Raw genomic sequence first — 21,017 nt, 5'->3', positions numbered from 1 at the left:
TGCCAGGGGCTGGGGGAGAGGGGATGGGGAGTGACTGCTCATGGGGACAGGGTCTCTTTTTGGGGTGATGGGATGTTCTGGAACTAGATAGAGGTGGTGGTTGCACAACATTGTGAATGTGCTAAATGGCCCTGAATTGTTCACTTTAAAATGGTGAATTTTATGTCGTGTGAATCTCATCTCAATTAAAAAAAAGAAGGGGAGGGAAGTAAGACAGGGGAAGGGAGGCAGCTGACAGAGAAAGTTTCCATTGTGGGCAGCTGGAGTTGGATTCCACTGGGGAACCCGGGGAGCAGTGGAATCCCCCTCAGGGTCGTCACAACCCCCGGGAGAAGGGCTGGGCTGCTGGTCCAGCAGTGCTCGTCCGTCATTGGTTGAGAGCTGCTTTCGGGGAGGGAGGGTGTCTTGACTTTCCAGCACTGAGGCCAGCCGTGTGTGGGCACACTGCGGGGCGTCCAGCTGGCCGGGGGTCGGTGCTGGGGGAGGAGGGTATCCCTGGCGTCTGGGTCTCATGTGCTGAGCACCTGCTGTGTACCAGGCCATTGGGTGTGTGGCACACACGTGGCCGGAGGGCAGTTCCCACCTGCACTGACCTGCACCCGTGTGTCCCCGCAGGATGCTGCCCGTCACAGAGCACCTGCTGTGCCTCCTGGGCCTGGAGAGGACCGCGTTCCGCTTGTGCGCCGTGTCGGCACTCCTCCTCTCCCTGCTCCTCCTCCTCTTCCGCCAGCTGCTGCGGCTGCTGCGGCTCTGCTGGCACTTCCACATCACCTGCCGTCGGCTGAGCTGCTTCCCCCAGCCGCCACGGCGCAACTGGCTGCTGGGCCACTTGGGCATGGTGTGTGTGGCTGGGCAGGTGGGCCGGGCCGGGCAGGGCTGGGCAGGCGGGCCGGGCCGGGCAGGCTGCATGGTGGACCTGCAGGCTTCCCTCAGCGCCTCAAGAATCTGGGTGGAGCCATGAACAGACGCATTTTACAGGGTATGAGTGAGGTTGAGGCTCAGAGAGGGCCAGCAGTTTACCTAAGGTCACACAGCTGGGATGAGGCAGAGCTGACTTTGAAGTTCTCTCTATGATTTCAGGCTATTGCTGTAGCAACGGGTAGCAAGGCTCGTGAACTCCTCAGGGTCTGGGACCCCAGGGCGTGAAGGGAGGAGCCGCGCTTCCGTGCATCTTGTTGCTTCGCCCACCCGCAGTGTGGCTCCACACTCTCTCCTTCACTTCAGCGCTGTGGCCTCAGCTCAAGACTCCAACCCTTTTCCTGTGTTTCATTTCCTATTTCACATATATGCGCCAAGTGTTACATATGCTTTATAAATATTAACTTATTTGATCCTCTTGACAATCCTAGGAGGCAGGTCCCATGACTATCCCCATTTTGCTCCCAAGAATACTATGGCGCAGAGAGGTTAAGTAGCTGGCCCTAGGTCACACAGCTTGTAAGTGGCAGAACCAGGGTTCAAACCCAGACCATCTGGCTTCAGCATTCCTGCTCTTAGCTCTCTACCCTCGGCCGCCTCTGGTTTCTTGATGAGAAAGGCTGAACTTTTCTAAAAGAGCTTCAGAGGTCAGAAGAGAGAAAGCCAGACTCCAGAGGGCACTGAGGCTCTTGGGGGGCCCCAGGGTCCAGCCCCTGCCTGCCTGCTGGACTCACCTGGGCCCCCTTCCAGGCCTCATGAAACTGAGGGGCGGTGTCGGAGCCCGTCCTGGCCCAGGCCGCATGCTGAGCATGGAGGTGGACTTTGGAGAGGCGGTTTGGGGCAGTGAGCATCAGTGTGGCCTTGAGGTCCGTCTCTACCACCTGTTGCCTGTGTCACTTTGAGCAGGCCACTTCATCTCCCTGTGCCTCAGTTTCCCCATCTGCACTGCGGGTTCTACAGTCACTCCTACTAACCCCACGGGGTTATTCTGACAGTTCCTGAAGCCATATTTGTGGCATGCATGGCCCCGAGCCTGCCGTACGAGCTAGATGTGTGCTCTCAACTCCTGGGTCCTGCACAGACTGGAGGTGTCCAGTGTCCTAGACATAGTGTAGACACTGCTTGGAGCGAGCATCTCAGAAGAAGGAACCAGGAGACATTTCCGTTCAATAGCCCAAGAGATTTTTTTTTTTTGTGAGGAGATCAGCCCTGTGCTAACATCCGCCAATCCTCCTCTTTTTTTGCTGAGGAAGACGGCCCTGGGCTAACATCTGTGCCCATCTTCCTCCACTTTATATGGGACGCCGCCACAGCATGGCCTGCCAAGCAGTGCGTCGGTGTGCGCCCGGGGTCCGAACCAGCGAACCCCGGGCCGCCGCAGCGGAGCGCGCGCACCCAACTGCCTGCGCCACCGGGCCGGCCCCAGCCCAAGAGATTTTATGTAGCTTTTGGAATTAAGTGCCTGGGACCAGCACTCACCAAGTTTTGCCTGTTTGTGCCTGAATCTCCTCCCTCTCTTCCGTCCTCCCACCACTGCTCAGGCCTCATCCTCTCCTGCTGGGCCATGGTCCAGCCTCCTCCTGGGGCTCCTGCCTCCAGTCTCACCCCTCCAGTCCATCCCCATGCTGGTCCCAGAAAGATTCTTGAATCCAGCCATGTCGCTCTCCTGCTCACACACCCTCCATGGCTCCCCATTGCCATCTGGAGAAAGTCGCAGCTCCTCAGCTGGTGTTTCAAGACCCCTTAGACTCTGCCCCCTGCCTTCATCACCTGTTCCACCATCCTCCTCTAGTCCCACAGAATGACTTGCTGCTCCTGTAACAAGGCTCCGACTTCTTGCCTCTGTGGCCTTTACTCTCTGTCCAGAATATCCTTCTCTGTTAAACGAACTTCTACTCGTTTTTCCTTACTTCTGGAAGCCCTCTTGCTTTGGTTGTGGTCCTAGAGGTACTGGCCAGGCCCCAGTGCCCCGGGCAGTTGGCCAGGGCTGGTTCTGAAGTCCAGCCTGCCTCCCAGGGCCCTGAAGCCTGGGTGAGGCCATGATCCTCCTTGGGTGTGGGCAGCCTGAGGGCTGAGCTTGGTGGAGAAAGAGGCACAGCAGGCAGAGAGGAGTCGTTTGTTTGTGTGCTCATTCATTCACTCGTCAATTGCTGGGCCCTGCCATTTTCCGGGCATTGAATTAGGCCCCTTAACATCTGAGCTCTCCCCTAATTCTCACAGCCTGTGAAATAGGGATGGATCTTCCCTATATTATGGATTTGATCTTTGGGGCTCAGAAAGGTTAAGTGACTTGCCCAAGGTCACATAGCGGCTGAGAGTGGATTTGAGCTCAGATCCTTCTGATATTGAGACTGAAGCCCTTCTGCCTCCTGTTGGCTAAGAGCAGGCATTTTGGGGCTGGGTGGCCTGTGCTCACATCCTGGCTTTGCTACTGTGGCAGATGGTGCTAGTACCTGCCCATCCTCGGCCCATTTCTGGATGTGATAGCCTGACTTCCAGCTGCCAGCACCTGTGCTCTAGGGCTTTCTCTGGCAGCTGGAGCCCCTCTGCCTGTGTGGACTGTGAGCTTGAGAGCTGACGCCCCTGGTGCAGCCCTCAGGCAGCGATTATGGGACTACGGGAGTCAGCGTGTAAGCGCCCTTGCTCCCTCACCCTCGGGTGGCTTGGTGCTGAGATACATGTCCCCAGAGGTCCCCAGTGGGACTGAGCCCGGTTGCCCATGGCGGTAGCTTCCTCGACAGCTCACTCTTGGCTGGCTGCCTCCCTCCCTCTCTCAGTTCATTCCCCACCCATGTTTTGGGATCACCCCCCAAATAAACTACTTGCCCCAGAACACTTGTCTCAGGACCTGCTTCTGGGGGAGCCCAAACCAGGACAGTCGCTTACTCCGCTGTCCCTGCAGACAGGTCATTTGACCTTTCCGAGCAAAACAGGTGGAGGAAATGCCTCAGAGCGTTCTCGTGGGGCTGAGCACCTGAGTTGATGAGAAATGCCGCCTGCGGCGCCCAGCGCTGCAGGCACACACCAGAGTCCGAGACAGCGGCACTGTGGTATTTTAGGACTAACAGAGTGAGCTCTCGGCCTCGTCGTCGTGGGCACTGGTACGGTTTTCAGTTCTTGAGCACCAGCCCTCTGTCAGGCTCCGTGCTGGGGCTCTTTTGCTTTGTTATTTCACGAATCCTCTCAACTGCCCCTAGAGGGAGAGTTGATTCTTCCCCACTTTTCAGATGAGGGAATGGAGGCTCAGGCATGTGCAGCCAACTGCTTGCAATCGCACAACCCTTCCCGGCTTGTGTTGAGGGCAGGGGAGGTGGCGGAGGGAAGGGCCTGGGGAAGCTGGGGCTGGGCACATCCTCACCATCTTTCCCTGCTACCCTCCGCAGTATCTCCCAAATGAGATGGGCCTGCAAGATGAGAAGAAGGTGCTGGACAACATGCACCATGTGATCCTGGTATGGATCGGACCCATCCTGCCACTGTTGGTTCTGGTGCACCCTGACTACATCAAGCCCCTGGTGGGCGCCTCAGGTAGGTGGGCTGGGCCTCTGAGTGATGGGTAAACCCTCAACTCCCAGAGCCCACCTGGGCTTCTAGGCAGGTGGGCTATCCAGAAGAAGGGCCATCTGAGTAGGGCTTTGAAGGATGAATAGGAGTTCACCAAAGCAGAAATGGCAAACCAGATAGTGGGAACAGCATGGGAAAAGGTGTGACAATGTCTAAGAGTCCCAGGAACTTTGAGAGGATGTCCAGCCACCTGGAAGTCAGAGCCAAACATGTTTGAATAGGTACTCATTTGCCCAAGATTTTGTTAAGTGGTTGTTGCTCAATTCTAAGCTGTGGCACTCCCATCATTGGGTTCTGACACTCCCTCTGTGGCTATCCCAGCCTGCAGCTGCTCTTTTCACCCAGGCTGGCCCTGACTGGCAGAGAGGGAAATGTAGAGGGATTCCTTCTCCTTTCTGCATTCACCCCTATCCCAAGGTGCAGGACCCCCAGATGTGCTTGGCAAGCTCTTGCTCAGCCTTCAACACCCAGCTCCCATAACCCCCTCCTCCAGGAAGCCTTCCCTGACCCCCCAGACAGAATGTAGCTCTCTCCTCTGGGCTTTCCCATCTTCAGTCCTAAGTCTTTGGGGCTGCGTGTGTCTATGTCTGGCTCTGTCTTCCTTGTAAGCGGGGCTCTGGATCCTCGGTGTGGCCTTGTGTGGAGCTGGGCACCTCCAGAGGCATCAGGGGACATTTAGGAGAGGAGGGATGGGAAATAAAGAGCTCCAGGAATTTTAAGATGTCTGGCCTCAGCTTGGGCCTCTGTAGACACACGTCTGGAGACCGCCTTCCAGGGACGGGGACGACATCCTTCCTTCCCCAGCCATGTCCTGCCCATGCCTCTTTGTCCCCCATTATTGTGTCTGTGAGTGGGTGCCCATCCCCACTGCACAAAGGGGGACACCTAGACCCTGGAGAAGTGCCCCTTCCAAGGCAGGAGCCCTGGGCTAGGACTTTGGTGGGCTGGGTTCGCATCCTGGCTTGAGCACATACCTGCTGTGTGACCCGGCGATTCACCCAGCCTCTCAGGGCCTCGGTTTCTGCTCTGTAAAATGGAGTGATTGTGTGGACTCAATAATATAGTGTGGGTAGGTGCTAAGCAGGGTTTCTTCTCTTCTGCCTTTTTAGTAATTTTTCTTTCTCTCCCTTCCTTCTCCTCCTCCTTAGAGCATCAGTTTCCTGAGTAGCATCGTGCGTGGTTGTGAGACCCCAATAGACCAGGAGTAGAGCTCCCAGCATAGGCCTGGCACACGGTAGATACTGAGGCCTCCTCCTTGCCCTCCCCATCCCTCAGGACAGTCTGGATATCCACTGCCTCCCCCACTGGAGGAGCCAGATGGGGGATTCCACACTGGGGAGGATGAATCAGGAGAGGCAGCCTGGAGTCAGGCCTCCTGGCCCCAGAGTGCCCCTGCCTCTCTGTGCCTGCCCCCTGGGATTAGACAGGCTTGGCCCAATGTCTCAGATCCACCCCCAGTGGGGCCTCCTCGGGGCCACACCTAGTTGCTGCTCTGGGCCTAAACCTGCACAGCTGATGGGCTCTGGGGAAGGCCCGGCTCCTCTTGGAACCTCTGTTTCTTCATCTTCTAGTGGGCATTTAGGACAGAGAGCGTTAATGGGGAAAGCAGGTGAACATGCCTTATAGAGGACAAGGCGTGATATATAGGATATAATTATAGCTTGTTTTTATACATTTTTTTAATTGAGATGAAATTCATATAATATATAATTAACCATTTTAAAGTGTACTGTTTTAAATTATAAGGTATTTAGTGTGTTCACAATGTTGCGCAACTGTCGGCTCCCTCTAGTTTCAAAATCTTTTCATTGCCCCATAAAACACTCCGTGCTCATTAAGTAATCACTTCCCATTCCCGCCTCTTCCCATATCTTGGTAAATATCAATCTACTTCCTGTGTCTATGGATTTGCCTATTCTGGACATATCATATGAAAGGAATTATACAGAACGTGGTCTCCACCACTGACTTCTCTCACTCAACATGATGTTTTCGAGGTTCATCCATGTTGTAGCGTGTGTCAGGACTTCAGTCCTTTTTAAGGCTGAGTAATATTCCATTTGATGGATATATGGATGCACCACAATTTGTTTATCCATTTGGCCATTGACAAACATTGGCTTGTTTCTACCTTTTGGCTACTGTGCTGCTGTGAACGTCGTGTGCGAGTTTTGGAGAGGAGATATTTTCATTTCTGTTAGATGCCTAGTTGTAGACTTTCAGGGTCATCTGGTAATTCTATGTTTCTCTTTTTAAGGAACCACCAAACTGTTTTCCATGGCGGCTATGCATTCATTTTTCACATATTGGGGCCTGCTGTGAGCTGGGAACCAGACATCCATCTCACGACTTCTTGACACCAATGACCAATAATTATAATCATAGTAATAAAAATAGCCAACAGTTGGTTAATTATTCATTTACATGCACAGAGATAGGATGGGCACCCTCTGTGTGCCAGGAACATTAGCTCACTGAGTTTTGTGGGGATGCCATGAGGCAGGCAGGGTTGTTCTGTGCCCCTTTGGCAGGTGAGGAAATAGCGGGTCAGAGAGGTAACACGCCCATGTTTACACAACTGGCTAGTAGTGGGGCTGGGATGTGAACCCAGACCTGGCTGACCTAGCGGCCGAGCTCTCAACCAGTGATATGCAGCTTCCTGCTGGGCACTGTGTGGGGGATTTTTTATATGACCATCTCCAGGGTAGATGTTCCCATCCCCTTTTTACTGAAGGGGAAACTGATGGGAGAGGCAGCCTGGACACAGCCTCTCCAGCCAACCCTGGTCAGGGTTGGAGTGAAGGAGAGACCCAAGGATGGGAGAGCAAGGGTTCATCTGGGGAGAAGGTTTGGAGAAGGCTTCCTGGGGGAGGCGTCAGTGAAGCTGGGCCTTGAAGGATGTGTAGGAGTTTGCCAAGTGAGGAGTCCCAGGTGGGGGGTCCTACAAGGGCAAAGGTGTAGATGTATGAGAGCGCCAGGGGAATTCAGGTGACTTGGGGTGTCTGGAGTGAAGACGATGTGTGGAGAGAAGTAGGAAGTGAGACAGGAGCTGGACTCAGAGCACCCGTGTGCAAAGTGAATGAGCTTGTGTTTTACTCTGGGGGTGATAGGGAGCCATGGGAGGTGTTTGAGGAGGTCATTGGACAGGTCTGTGTATGAGGAAGATCCCTGGGAGGCCTCACCTGGAGTCGAGCCCAGAGAAGAGAGGAGCAGGTAGACTCCCACCTTCCTCTCCAATGCCACCTCTTCCCAGGACCCTGCCCTCCCTCCCAGCAGCCCTTCTTCTGTGCCTCCTTTCGCACCTGGCACACTTTATACCTTCTTGATAATTGCATGGCGTGCCTCTGCTTCCTTTTCCCACCCCACCTGGAGCTCCTCCAGGCAGGGAGTGGAGCTGAACCATGTGTGGGTCCCCGGCATGGGTTGGTCAGAGAAAGGTGGCAGAAGAGGTGTGTTGAATGGGAGAAGGAGTGGACAGATGACTGTGCGCACAATTGGCCAATTTGTGGGGAGTGTGTGTAGGTGGCTGAATCATAACTCAGGTAAAGTGGCATCACTTGAGTTTCAAGTACTTCCTTCCTGGGTCCCTGCCCATTTTGTCCCAAATATTTTCAGCACATAGAAAGGGATTCACTCACTCACCCATCCATCCATCCATCCATCCATCCATCCATCCATCCATCCATCCATCCATCCACTTTTTCATTCATTCATCCTTTGATTGATTGGTTCATTCATTCATTCATTCAATAAAAATTTATTTGGCACCAATATGTCAGTGATCAACATGGTCCCTCCTCTCAAGGGGCTTGTAACTGGGTGGATACAATCCAGAGTGATTGGTGGGGGAGGGGATGACATCCAAGCAGAGACTAGAAGGATGAGGCGAGAGTGTTTGATGCAGGGAGGGCATCTGATAGAAAGACTCAGAGCAGAGAGAGAGCACAGTGTTTCGAGAAGCTGAGGAAAGTTCTGTGGTGTTCGCACGTGGAGCTCGTAGGAGCGGGAGGGTAGAGGTGTGTTGAGAGGGGTCTGGGCTGGGGCATATCATTTAGGACTTTGAAAATGGGCTGAGCAGCTGCTGCTTGAGACCAAAGGCTATGTGAGCAGGAAGAGACACGGTCAGACCTAGAATCAGACAAGATCATCCTGGGACCAGCCTGAGGGAGGGTGGAGAGGGTGAGGCCGGAGGCTGGGAGCACAGGAGGTGTAATTCAGATGGCCTGAGTTGGCAGAACAGAGTGGGGTGGACTCAGGGAAGACCTGGGTGAAGAAGTCCATTGCAGATGGAGAGCACAGCCTGGGCAAAGATTTGGAGGTGAGCAATAGCATGTGGCATTTTTTGGTGCATGTTGAAGGGTGAGGTGGGAGAGGCATAGAGGGGCAAGATGGGGTAGGGCCTTCAATGCTATCCTGAGCTTGAACATTTTTACAAGGGCAATAGGGAGCCATGGTAGGTGTTTTAGCAGAGGAGGCTCATTTTCAGATCAGACATAAGGCTCTTTCTGGGGCAGGTGGGGAGGATGGACTGGAGGGATGAGATGACATGTCAGAGCCCAGAGAGGAGGCCCAAAGAGGTCATAAGCAGAGGTCAAGGGTCTGTTTTGACTCATCATCGCCTCTTCTCTCTCCACAGCTGCCATTGCCCCCAAGGATGACCTTTTCTATGGCTTCCTGAAACCTTGGCTGGGTGAGTGCAGGACTGAGTAGGCTGGGGCTGGTGTTTCAGGGAAGAGGGGGCAGGGCATCAGGTTTCTTAGAGTGTTTCAAAGTAATAAGAGAGGCCCTAACCTCAGTCCTCTGGGCCCAGGAGATGGGCTGCTGCTCAGCAAAGGTGACAAGTGGAGCAGGCACCGCCGCATGCTGACGCCCGCCTTCCACTTCGACATCCTGAAGCCCTACGTGAAGATCTTCAACCAGTGCAGCAACGTCATGCATGTGAGTCCCAAGGCTTCTTGGGAAGAGGATCGGGGGAGTGAGGCTGGTCCAGGCTCCAGCTGCTGGGCCAGCCGCGTGGGGCAGGACGCCTGCTGTCCTTTGTCTACAAGTGGGTGTGTACTGAGGATGCAGCCAGGTCATTGTCAGCCTGGCTTGAGTCTGCGGCCTCCTTGCCCATTCGCCACGTGTCTCTCTCCAGGCTAAGTGGCGGCGCCTGGCGGAGGGCTCGGTGGTCTCCCTGGACATGTTTGAGCACGTCAGCCTCATGACCCTGGACAGTCTGCAGAAGTGCGTCTTTAGCTACAACAGCAACTGCCAGGAGTGAGTGTGACTTCCTTGGGGAAGACAGAGCCAGCTGCTCCAGGGGCACAGTGGGGGGAGAGGAAAGGAAACTCTTGGGTGTTACACAGCCTGGGGTGGCTGGCACTCTGCCACTGACAGGCTGTGTGTTTCCGGGAAGCTGACATCACCTCTCTAAGCCTGTTTCCTTATCCAATAAATGGACACCCTCACTCCATCCCCATAGTCATCGTGTGAGAATTAAATGAGATAATGTGAGTCAATGGCTTGGCACACAGTAGGTGCTCAGTAAATGCTAGTTTCACTCATTCCTCCATGAAGAGTATGTGGTCTTTGGGAAGTGTCCCCCCACTTTATGAGCCTCAGTTTTCTTATTTGAACCTCAGTTTCCCTGACTGAGAGATGCTCTAAGGATAAAATGATGTAGCACTCCCCTGGCATACAGTAGAAGCTCAGTGAATATTGGTTGAATGAATGAGTAAAATAACCATTGCCCTGTCTCATTCATTCATTCATCCATCAGATATTCATTGTGTACCTGCTATGTGCCTGGCACTACTGGGAATGTGGTGGTGAGCAACAGATTAAGTCCCAGTTCCCTGGAGCTTATAGTCTAAGTGGGGATATAAGGAATAAGGGACATAATGCATGTCCATTTTGTATCACATAGTAGGTCCTCAACAACAAGTTGCTGAGTTTATTACTCTGGGCCTTGTAGGTGTATGTTTCAGTTGAGTAAGGTAGAGATGGCCTTTGTGATTAATTCATTAATTAACCCAAGAAATGTTTACTGAGTGCCTACTATGTGCCAGTCCTGGACTAGGTACTGTGAGTACAGGGGTCAAGAAAACAGACAAGGCCTTGCTCTTCTGGAACTTACATGTTGGTAGGAAGAAAGGGAGTAACCACGAACAAATAAATACACAAGAAAATGACAGAGTGTGATGAGTGCATGAAAACACCACACTTCAGGACCAAGGACAGCTCCTCACAACCCTGCCACAGTGATTGAGTTATTATTTTTTTGTGTGAGGAAGATCAGCCCTGAGCTAACATCTGTAGTCATCTTCCTCTATTTTGGATGTGGGACGCTGCCACAGCATGGCTTGATGAGTGGTGTAGGTCCATGCCGGGGTCCCGAACCTGTGAACCCCGAGCCACCAAAGCAGAGTGTGCAAACTTAACCACTATATGCCACAGGGCTGGCCCCTTGAGTTATTATTTTTTTAAATAATGGTATACTGAGGGGCCGGCCCCGTGGCATAGTGGTTAAGTGCATGCGCTCTGTTGCTGGCTGCCTGGGTTCAGATCCTGGGCGCGTACCAATATACCGCTTGTCAGGCCATGCTGTGGCGGCATCCCATATAAAGTGGAGGAAGATGGGCACAGATGTTAGCCCAGGGCCAGTATTCCTCAGCAAAAAAAGAGAAGGATTGGCAGATGTTAGCTCAGAGCTGATCTTCCTCATAAAAAAAAATAAAAATAATGGTATACTGAGATGTAATTCACATACCTTACAATTTACCCATTTAAGGTATACAATCCAATGGTTTCTCGTGTGTTCACAGAGTTGTGCAGCCATCACCATAATCAATTTTAGAATTTTTTTCACCAAAAATAAACCCTGTACATTTTAGCGCTCAACCCCCACTTCCTACTTCTCCGCCAGGTCTAAGCAATCACTAATCTTCCTTCTGTGTCTTTGGTTTGTCTATCACGGAAATTTCACACAGATGGAATTATGTAGACTTCTGTGTCTGGTTTCTTTCACTCAACATAATGTTTTCAGATTAATCCATGTTGTAGCATGTATCAATAATTAATTTTTTTAAATTGCTGAAGAATATCTCATTTATTATGTATAATACCACACTTTGTTTATCTAGTCATTCATTGACGGACATTTGGGTCATTTCCACGTTTTGCCTATTATGAATAATGTTGCTATAAGCATTTGTGTACAAGTGTTTGTGTGAACATATGTTTTTATTTCTCTTGGGTATATACCTAGGAGTGGGATGACTGGGTCATATGGTAACTCTATGTTTAACCTTTTGAGGAACTGCCAGACTTTTTCCCAAAGTGGTTGCACCCTTTTACATTCCCACCAGCAGTGTGTGAGGGCTGCAGTTCCTCCACACCGTCGCCAATACTTGTTGTCTGTCTTTTCGATTACAGCTATTCCTAGTCCGGGTGAGGTGGTATCTCATTGTGGTTTTGATTTGCATTTCCCTGATGGCCAATGCTGTTGAGTATCTTTTCATGTGCTTATTGGCCATTTGTATATCTTCTTTGGAGACATGTTTATTCATATCCTTTGCCTATTTTTTAGTTGGGTTATTTGTTTTCTGATTATTACATTTTGAAGGTTGCTTATATATTTTAGACATAAGTTCCTCATCAGAGGATGAGTTGCAGATACTCTCTCCCACTCTTTGGGTCACTGATGCTACATCTATTTGAAAGTCCTCATCCCTCTTTGGGCCTGTTTTACAATGTACCCAGATTTTGGTTTTTTTCAGGTATGATGAGACGACTGCCATTGAAAAGATAGTTTGTTGCTTACAGTTCCCAAGAGGAGGGTGCATGCCACGCCACATGGGGCCATGTGGGGAAGCACAAGGGTCAGCCAGGGGGAAGCACAGCAAGAGCCTTTTTTGTGGGAAGAAACAGGTGAGGCAGGGTATTCAGGGTTGAGATAGGCTAGTCTGAGTAATTTCAGTGGGTTCTGGGGCATAGGGTCTGTCCCTAGCTGTCCAGTACCTGGCCCTGTGTTGATTAAGGCACGGGGATGGTGGCTCAGGCTGATAAATTTCAGTATATGGGCTCTGGATTGGTTGGTTTGTACGTGAAAGGCATGCTCCTGGGTGAGTCATTTACTATCTCTAAGGATTGTCTAGTCCTAGGAGGGACAGTCTGTCCCCAAGTCAGTGAGGCCCCAGATGGCAGAGCATTAAGAATACAGAAAATATAGTTAATGTAGGGCCTCTCTTTGTCACCTACCTATGGGGAAAGGAATCTTGTCTTAGAGGATGAGCCTATGCTCATGGCCTTTCTCCCTGGCAGGAACATGAGCGACTACATCTCAGCCATCATTGAGCTGAGTGCGCTGGTGGTCCGGCGCCAGTATTCCCTGCACCACCACATCGACTTCATCTACTACCTCACGGCCGATGGGCGGCGTTTCCGGCAGGCCTGTGACACGGTGCACCGCTTCACCACGGAGGTCATCCAGGAGCGGCGTCGGGCGCTACGCCAGCAGGGGGCTGAGGCCTGGCTGAAGGCCAGGCAGGGCAAGACCTTGGACTTCATCGATGTGCTGCTCCTGGCCAGGGTGAGGCTGGGCCCCGGAGGGCGGCCTCCTCACGACTTGTGCCAGCTGTGTAAAATGGCAAACGTCCAGACTAACACAGATCTAGGATGCAGGCAGATGCAGAGCACACAAGACTTACTGTATTAGTTTGCTAGGGCTGCTGTAACACCACAGATTGGGTGGATTAACAGAAATTAATTCTCTCAGTCCTGGAGGTTAGAAGTCTGAGATCAAGGTGTTGGCGGGGTTGGTTTCTTCTGAGGTCTCTCTCCTTGACCTGTAGACGGCTGTCTTCTCCTGCTGTCTTCGCATCGTCTTCCCTCTGTGCATGTCTGTGTCGTAATGTCCTCTTCTTATAAGGACACCAGTCATGTTGGATCAGGGCCCACCCTCATGGCCTCATTGTAACTTAATTACCTCTGCAAAGGCCCCTCTCCAGATATAGTCACATTCTGAGGTCCTGGGGGTTAGGATTTCAACATATAAGTTCTAGAGGGGCAGGGACACAATTCAGCCCACAACACTCACAGAGATGAAATACAAGACTTGAAGAAACATGACCCTGGCAGAGAGGCGGTCACCCACTGGCGGTGCTTCTGTGGAATTTCCCAGCAGCACTTGCGTTCTGGATTCAGACGCTTCTGAATTCCAGTTCTGGCTCTAACCTTAGTCATCTGCCTCTTCTCTCTGAGCCTCAGTTTCCTCATTTACAGCATGACCATCATAAGACCTGACAAGATTGTTGTTGGGCATCTGGCAGGATGTGTGGTGCTAGGAGCTACTGAAGAAATATGAACTCCTCTTCCCCCCTCCCCTTGGACTCCTCTTCCCTCTTTCCATCTTTCTTAGACAAGTTGCATACCTCCATCTGGGGGAATCCTTTCCCCCACAGCTTGATGTAAGAGAGAGGGGGTTATTTTTGACTTCAAGGATGTGGAGGGTGGGATGAAGTAGGTTGAGCATCCTCTACTGCCCATTCCAGGATGAAGATGGGAACGAACTGTCAGACGAGGACATCCGAGCTGAGGCAGACACCTTCATGTTTGAGGGTGAGGATGTGGAGCGAGCCTAGGGGAGGGCGAGAAGGGGCCCCACTGTCTGAAGAGAGCATTTCTGTGAGCTCCTTACCTCCCTGCAGGTCATGACACAACATCTAGTGGGCTCTCGTGGGTGCTGTTCAACTTGGCCAAATACCCAGAGTACCAGGAGAAGTGCCGAGAAGAGGTCCAGGGAGTCATGAAAGGCCGGGAGCTGGAGGAGCTGGAGTGGTCAGTGTGCGGTCAGGGGGTGGTGGGGGCAGGCTGGACCTAGAGCCGTGGGTGTGAATCTCTCTGCTCTACCACTTACTGACTGCCTGACCTCAGACAAGTCACTTAAGCTTTTTGAATTTCAATTTCTTCAGCTGTAAAGTGGAGATGACAGTGAGGCCTATGCCCTAGTTAGTTCTTAGTTAGGAGTGTCTTCGTCAGCAGTGGTTGCAATGATGCAGCATAACAAACAGCCCTGACACTCGGAGGTTTACAGCAAACACTGTGCTCTTGTCTGCACATATTTCTTGCTCTTGTCTGCACGTTACTCTTGTTGGATGCTGCTGAGCTGAGTGGGGTTGCTTCCAAACTGAGGTTTGGGTTCAGGTCTGTTCCACGTCTCTTCATTCTTCTTGGACCAGCAGCTACCCTGGGCGTGTTCTTCTCAAGGCATACTCCAGAAACACAAAGAGCCACACAATTTAAATCCTCTCCTTGCATCATAACATTCCATTAGCTAAAGAAAGTCATATGGCAGGCCCCTCATGAATGGGGCAAGACATATATGGTCATTCGTCACTTAATGATGGGGATACGTTTTGAGGAGTGTGTTGTTAGGTGATTTTGCTGTGCAAACGCCATAGAGGGTACTCACACAAACCTAGATGGTATAGCCTGGTAGACACATGGTACTAATCTTATGAGACCACCATCATCTATGTGGTCTGTTGTTGACTGAAATGTCCTCATGCAGCGCATGACTGCACTCCAGCCACCTGAGCAGAAGGCACTGCAGAATCACATGGCAAAGAGCAGGGGTGTGTAATTCGAATGTAAGGGGAAGTGAAGAGTCAGCAAAAATAACCTGCTTTACTTCAGATGTATGCCATGTAGAGGTGATGCTGGGTGATACAAAGAAAGCACAGTATGAAATATCATCGAACACTGAGAAAGTTCCTTTCGGTTCACTGTTGACCTTTCAAATTATGACCTCAGGGGGACGCTCTCGGTTGGTGCCATTGTATCTTCCACACCTTGCTAATCCTTGCTACTCTGCCTTTTTAACAAAGGGAGAAGACACCTCAGGTTCTGAGATGGGCAGGAGGTGGCATCTAGCTGGAATTTAATAACATCATCTGTCTTCCCAGTGGTGTTTGTGTTTACCGTCACACTTATGTCAGGCATGCCCTTTGCCCTTTATGGTAGCAACATAAGGGTTCTTTGAAAGAGAACGTGTTTGTGTAAAGAAAACAGTCTAGATCATGAACTAAGAGTTATAATTAATCCAGTTTTGGGCCCTGAAGTCCAAAGGAAAATAAAATTAAGTAAATAATAGCATAAGGAGAGGATGTATGGGCCCATACAGGCTGGCAAATCGCTGCTGCCCCGGGGTCCCCTGGCTGTCCTGGCAGCTCCCCCGGTGCCCCCTGACCTCCACTTAATGCATCGGTTAAAGGGTTAACCCTGGACCCGCAGAAGCCTGCTGGCGCTGCTCTGATTGGTTGGGGGTCAGATATTGCGCATGCTGAGGATTAGTGGCGTGTGCATGGCACAGCTGTAAATGCCGGAAGTTGGGGCAAGTCTGAGATCCTGCACTGTTTTCCTGTGCGCTTGCTCCTGGGTGTGTGTGTGTGTGTTTGAGGGAGGCAGTGGCCAGGCTCTGAGTCACCCACCCCCCATGCTCCCAGGGACGACCTGGCCCGGCTGCCCTTCACCACAATGTGCATCAAGGAGAGCCTACGCCAGTTCCCGCCCGTGACGCTGGTCTCCCGTCGCTGCACGGAGGACATCAAGCTCCCGGACGGGCGCGTCATCCCCAAAGGTGCCCGCTGCATGCTCCCTGCTGCCCGGTTGCCCTGTTGCCCACGGGGGCCTGCTCATGCCCGCCCCAGGTGCCCCATCCCTGTACATGTAGCTTCTCTGTGTGGCTGTTGCTTCTGGGGTGATGGGGGAGACCCAGTTGTGTAGGGGGAGGTAGAGGTGGGTGAGGCCAGGGGAAAGGAAGGAGTGGGTGTGCAGGGCGGGCCCTGTGACAGTGCAGGGACGGGAGGCGTGCTTTCATTTACCTGCCAGATATCCCCTGGAGACCAAGCCCTGTCCTGCGTTTTGCTAGGGATCTAGAGAGGCATCATCCCCAGGCCCAGGCCTTGAGTACCACCCAGTCTGGGGGAGATAGAGCAGGGCACAGACATTCTTAGCTACATGGGGTCAAGGATGGGCTAAAGGGAGGGACAGGGGCTGGAGCAGCTCCAAATAGGAAGCGGATGGCTGTATGTGAGGCAGAATGCAGGGAGGGCTGCCTGGAAGAGGGAACTTGAGAGGTGAGCCTTGGAGGTAGGAAGTGAAAGAAAGAGCTTGTTTATGGAGCAGAGCCTCAGGGTGCAGATAGTGAATGGCCTTGAATGCCAGGTGGAAGCACTTGCACACAATCCTCAGAGGAGCAGGGAGCCACAGAAGGTGTCTGAGCTGAGGAGGAGGCATGTCAGATATGTGAGTGAGAAGGACCCCTGCGTGGCCAGCATCTTGGCCAGAAAGAAGGTGATGGGGCCCTCTTAGGGAGAAGTAGGAGGAGTGGATGGGGCAGAATTTTTCAGGAAACGATGGGCAGGAAGGGGTGGCAGATGGCTCATGGGAATGCCATGGCTCCAGGGAGACCCAGGGAGGGGAGGTCTCCAGAGGAGGCCCTGGTTCCCCTTAGCCCCGCGGACCCCTCCCCTCCCCACAGGAATCATCTGCCTGGTCAGCATCTATGGGACCCACCACAACCCCACAGTGTGGCCTGACTCCAAGGTGAGCTCCTGTCTGCACCCCCTGCCCTAGCTTCTTCCTCCTCAGAAGGGGAAGTCCTGGGGTGCGGGCCTCCCCTCCCTGCTCCTGGGGGGCCAGACAGCAGGGCTGGGTGCAGTGCTTGAGCACCGCTCGCCCCCTTTATGCATTGTTGATTCATTAGGTCAATGGATATTTATTGAGCACCTAGTGTGTGCCAGATCCCGTGCTGGGCACTGAGGACAGAGGAAGATCCTGCCTTTGCCCTCACAGAGCTCCTAGTGAAGCACAGAGGAAGAAAGCAAGAAAAATATAAGATCATTTTGGGTATTGATAAATGCACAAAAGAAATAAAAACTGGAGGGAGGTGCACTTCAGCTCAGGTGGTGAGGAAAGGCCTTGACGAGGAAGAGATGTTTGAGCTGAGACCTGAAAAGTGTGAAGAGCAGGGAGAAGCATGCTCCAGGCAGAGGAAACAGCAAGTTCGAAGGCCCTGTGGTGGGAATGAGCCTGGCATGCCTGAACACCAGGAGGCGGGTGTGGTAGGATTGTAGTGAGGTTCTCTCTGTCCAGCTGGGCTGCTCCCCAGAGGCTGAGGGAGGGGGCTAGGCTGGCACGGCTGGGCCAGTCCCCAACTCACACCCAGGCTGCTCCTGCCTAGGTATACAATCCCTATCGCTTTGATCCGGACAACCCACAGCAGCGCTCCCCGCTGGCCTTCGTGCCCTTCTCCGCAGGACCCAGGTAACTTCTGTTTCGTCCAGTCCAAGCCAAGTGCAGGATGAACACCGAGGCCAGTGGAAAATCAGGGATGTGCCTGTCAGGGGCAGAGACCACGTCCCACCTAGGTGACCTTTCTGCCAGCCTGGCATCCTCTTTGTGCCCTCAATGCACCAGGAAGCCCCCAAATCAGACTGCAATAGCATCTGCAGGTAAAGAGCACCTACTGCGTGCCAGGCCCCAAGTTCTGGGCGCATATGCTCCCAACAGCTCTATGATGCCATTGTTCCCATTTTACAGATGAGGAAACTGAGGCTCAGAGGGGCAGGTCATTTGCCCAGTTCCAGGGACCCGCTCACACAGCGGCTGGGGCTGAGCCGCGCATCTCCCTTCCTCCAGGAACTGCATCGGACAGAGCTTCGCTATGGCCGAGATGCGCGTGGCCGTGGCGCTGACGCTGTTGCGCTTCCGCCTGAGCGTGGACCGCACGCGCAAGGTGCGGCGGAAGCCCGAGCTCATCCTGCGCACCGAGAGCGGCATCTGGCTGAGAGTGGAGCCGCTGCCGCCGCGGGCCTGAGCGCAGGCGCGCCCCTGCGGGTCCCGGGCCCAAGCCCCGCCCAGAGAGGCCCAGGCCCCGCCCCCAAGATCTGAGGGCATAGACCACGCCCCTCGAGGTCCAGGTTCCGCTGCTGGAGGACCAGGCTCCTCCGCTGAGAGCTTGATGTTGCAGGCCTCGCCCCTCAAGGCAAGACTCCGCCTTCTGAGGGTCTGATTCCGCCCCTTGAGCGTCCTTTCCTGCCCTCTTGCTTGAGGGACCAGGCTCGGCCACGCCCCCTCGGGCCCAGGCCCCGCCCCCAGGATTCCGCAGATTCAGGTTTTCAGGCCCCGCCTGCTGAGCCTTCCAAGGAGCGAAGACCCGGCGCCTAAGGCCTACCGGATCCCGGCTGGCTTCTAATTGGAGGACTTGGAGCTGGAGCCCGAGGTGAGAGCTTTGAACGCGACGTCACCTTCCTGAAGCCCCCAGCTCACATGGGCGAACTCCTCAGCATCAGGCTGCATCCATGGCCCGGGCTGTTTGCTTTTGTTGTTGTCTTGTAAACCCTCCCTCGCAAGCTCCTTCCTTCTTCCCTTGCTTAAAGGCCCTTTGCTGAGTGTTCTGATTTTTGCAGAATAAAAACACGAGATGCAGGGGCAGGCCCGTGGTGTAGTGGTTAAGTGTGCGCGCTCCGCCACTGGTGGCCCGGGTTCGGATCCCCGGCGCGCACCGACGCACCTCTTCTCCGGCCATGCTGAGGCCACGTCCCACACACAGCAACTAGAAGGATGTGCAGCTATGACATGCAACTATCTACTGGGGCTTTGGGGAGAAAAAGGAAAAAAATGGAGGAGGATTGGCAATAGATGTTAGCTCAGGGCCAGTCTTCCTCAGCAAAAAGAGGAGGATTAGCATGGATGTTAGCTCAGGGCTGATCTTCCTCACACACACACACAAGATTAAAAAAAAAAAAGAAAGCAAGAGATGCAGACATCCCCCACTGTCCACCCCCTGGACAGACCCTTACAGCTGGCCTCCAGCAAGGAAGTGAGGGGCCCTGGACAGTTGGGAGGTGACTAGGGGAAGCTGTGGGCTAGGAGGCTGGGAAGCCATTTGTCCTCTGTCATAAACTCAGACCTTTTGGGAGTTTGTGCATTCATCGGTTTTGTCAACAGACCACATATTAATTGTGTCTGCTGGCACTGGGTCGGGAGCACAGCTGGCTCCAGCTCCTTCCCTCCAGAGGACAGGGGATGGATGTTGAACACATAATTCCACAGGCGAATTTGTTTACGACTGGGAAGTGACAAGGGCTCCCAAGGAGAGGCCCTTGGTGCTGGGGGGTGGAGGTGGCTCAAGGGAGAGCTTCTCTGATGCTGAAGTAGGAGTAGAAGTTGAGTGGTGGCAAGGGAGAGAAGAGCATTTAAGGGAGCAGGAACAGCATCTGCAGATGTCCTGAGGTGAGGGAAAGCCTAGTGTGCTCGAGGGACTCACAAGGGGCCAGGGTGGCTGGATCTGGAGAGTGGGGACAGAATGGAGGAAGGGTGGGCAGGGGCCAGCTGTGCAGGTACTGTGGGCCACATCCGAGTTCAGGCTTTATGTTGAGGGCAATAGGGAGCTGTAGAGTGTGTGCGAGCAGGGGCAGGACAGGTCATGGTCAGATCTGGGCTGGCAGGGAGGTGGCTTGGAGTGGGGGGCACTAGGAGCTGGAAGCTCAGGGAAGAGGGAGGCTGAGGTCCAGGTGGGACAAGAGTGGGGGGGCGCTGAGGGAGGGAAGAGGTGAGGGTGATCCCCAAGTCTTTGGCTAGGGGAACTAGATGGCGGAGTAGCCCCAGATATGGTGCTGTGGAAGGTGGGGACATACAGTGTGTACAATAATCATATTAATTCATCACATATTTATTAAGCGTCTGCTGTGAGCCAGGCAGTACTTGAGCCCTTGCATAAGTGATATTCTAGAGGGAAGAGATGACAAAAAATAAATAAGCAAATAAATGAGAAAATTCACACAGGGCCTTGGAGGCCACTGAAAGGATTTTGACATTTATTATGACAGAAGTGGGGAGCCGGGGGGGTGGGTTCTGGGCAGAGGGACAGGATTTGTCATGCAGTCTTTATAGTACTCTTTTGGCTGCTGTGTGTTGAATAGAGACTGTGGGAGGCAAGGATGGGACCAGGGAGACCAGCTGGGATGACATCAGTCCAGTGAGAGAGAAGTGATAGGAGCTATGAAAAAAATAGAAGTGGTGGGCGGGCCCCGTGGCTTAGCGGTGAAGTGCGCGCCCTCCGATGCTGGCGGCCAGGGTTCGGATCCCCGGCGCGCACCGACGCACCGCTTCTCCGGCCATGCTGAGGCCGCGTCCCACGTACAGCAACTAGAAGGATGTGCAACTAGGACGTACAACTATCTACTGGGGCTTTGGGGGAAATAAATAAATAAATAAGTAAAAAGTGTAAAAACAGAAAAAAAACACAATTACTGTAAAAAATAGAAGTGGTTAAGTGGGGCAGAGGTCGCAGAGTGGTTGGTGAAGCCTTCACTGAGAAGGGGCCATCTCAACAAAGACTGTAGGTAGGACAGGGAAGGAGCCGCGTGGATAGTTAGGGGAAGAGTGTTGGAGGTAGAGAGAACAGCCAGTGCAAAGGCCCTGAGGTAGGAACAAGCTTGGGGTGTTTGGGGGGAGCATTGAGGAGATGAGTGTGGCTGGAGGGGGAG

General features: G+C 53.1%; 1 protein-coding gene across 1 annotated transcript; it reads left to right on the top strand.

The window, feature by feature from the left end:
* Positions 1-492: 492 nt before the first annotated feature.
* On the top strand, positions 493-18,910 carry CYP4F22 (cytochrome P450 family 4 subfamily F member 22). Its single transcript, XM_004443538.3, has 12 exons — positions 493-838; positions 4,302-4,446; positions 9,119-9,172; positions 9,293-9,420; positions 9,620-9,741; positions 12,787-13,054; positions 14,016-14,082; positions 14,172-14,301; positions 15,969-16,102; positions 17,006-17,070; positions 17,708-17,790; positions 18,166-18,910. The coding sequence occupies exons 1-12, from the start codon at positions 617-619 to the stop codon at positions 18,341-18,343; spliced, it is 1,596 nt and encodes a 531-aa protein (XP_004443595.1). The 5' UTR covers positions 493-616; the 3' UTR covers positions 18,344-18,910.
* The last annotated feature ends 2,107 nt before the right edge of the window (positions 18,911-21,017 follow it).

This window comes from Ceratotherium simum, chromosome 18, assembly GCF_057802395.1.
Source record: "Ceratotherium simum simum isolate JZ-2026a chromosome 18, ASM5780239v1, whole genome shotgun sequence".
Taxonomy (NCBI): Eukaryota; Metazoa; Chordata; class Mammalia; order Perissodactyla; family Rhinocerotidae; genus Ceratotherium; species Ceratotherium simum.
The sequence above is the reverse complement of the archived record's forward strand: the minus strand, read 5'-3'. Positions and strand labels throughout refer to the sequence as shown.

Coding starts and splice junctions, on each gene's coding strand:
- CYP4F22 (XM_004443538.3), top strand. CDS start 617: ATGCTGCCCGTCACAGAGCACCTGCTGTGCCTCCTGGGCCTGGAGAGG. Junction 839..4,301: donor TGCTGGGCCACTTGGGCATG/GTGTGTGTGGCT, acceptor TACCCTCCGCAG/TATCTCCCAAATGAGATGGG. Junction 17,791..18,165: donor CCCTTCTCCGCAGGACCCAG/GTAACTTCTGTT, acceptor CCCTTCCTCCAG/GAACTGCATCGGACAGAGCT.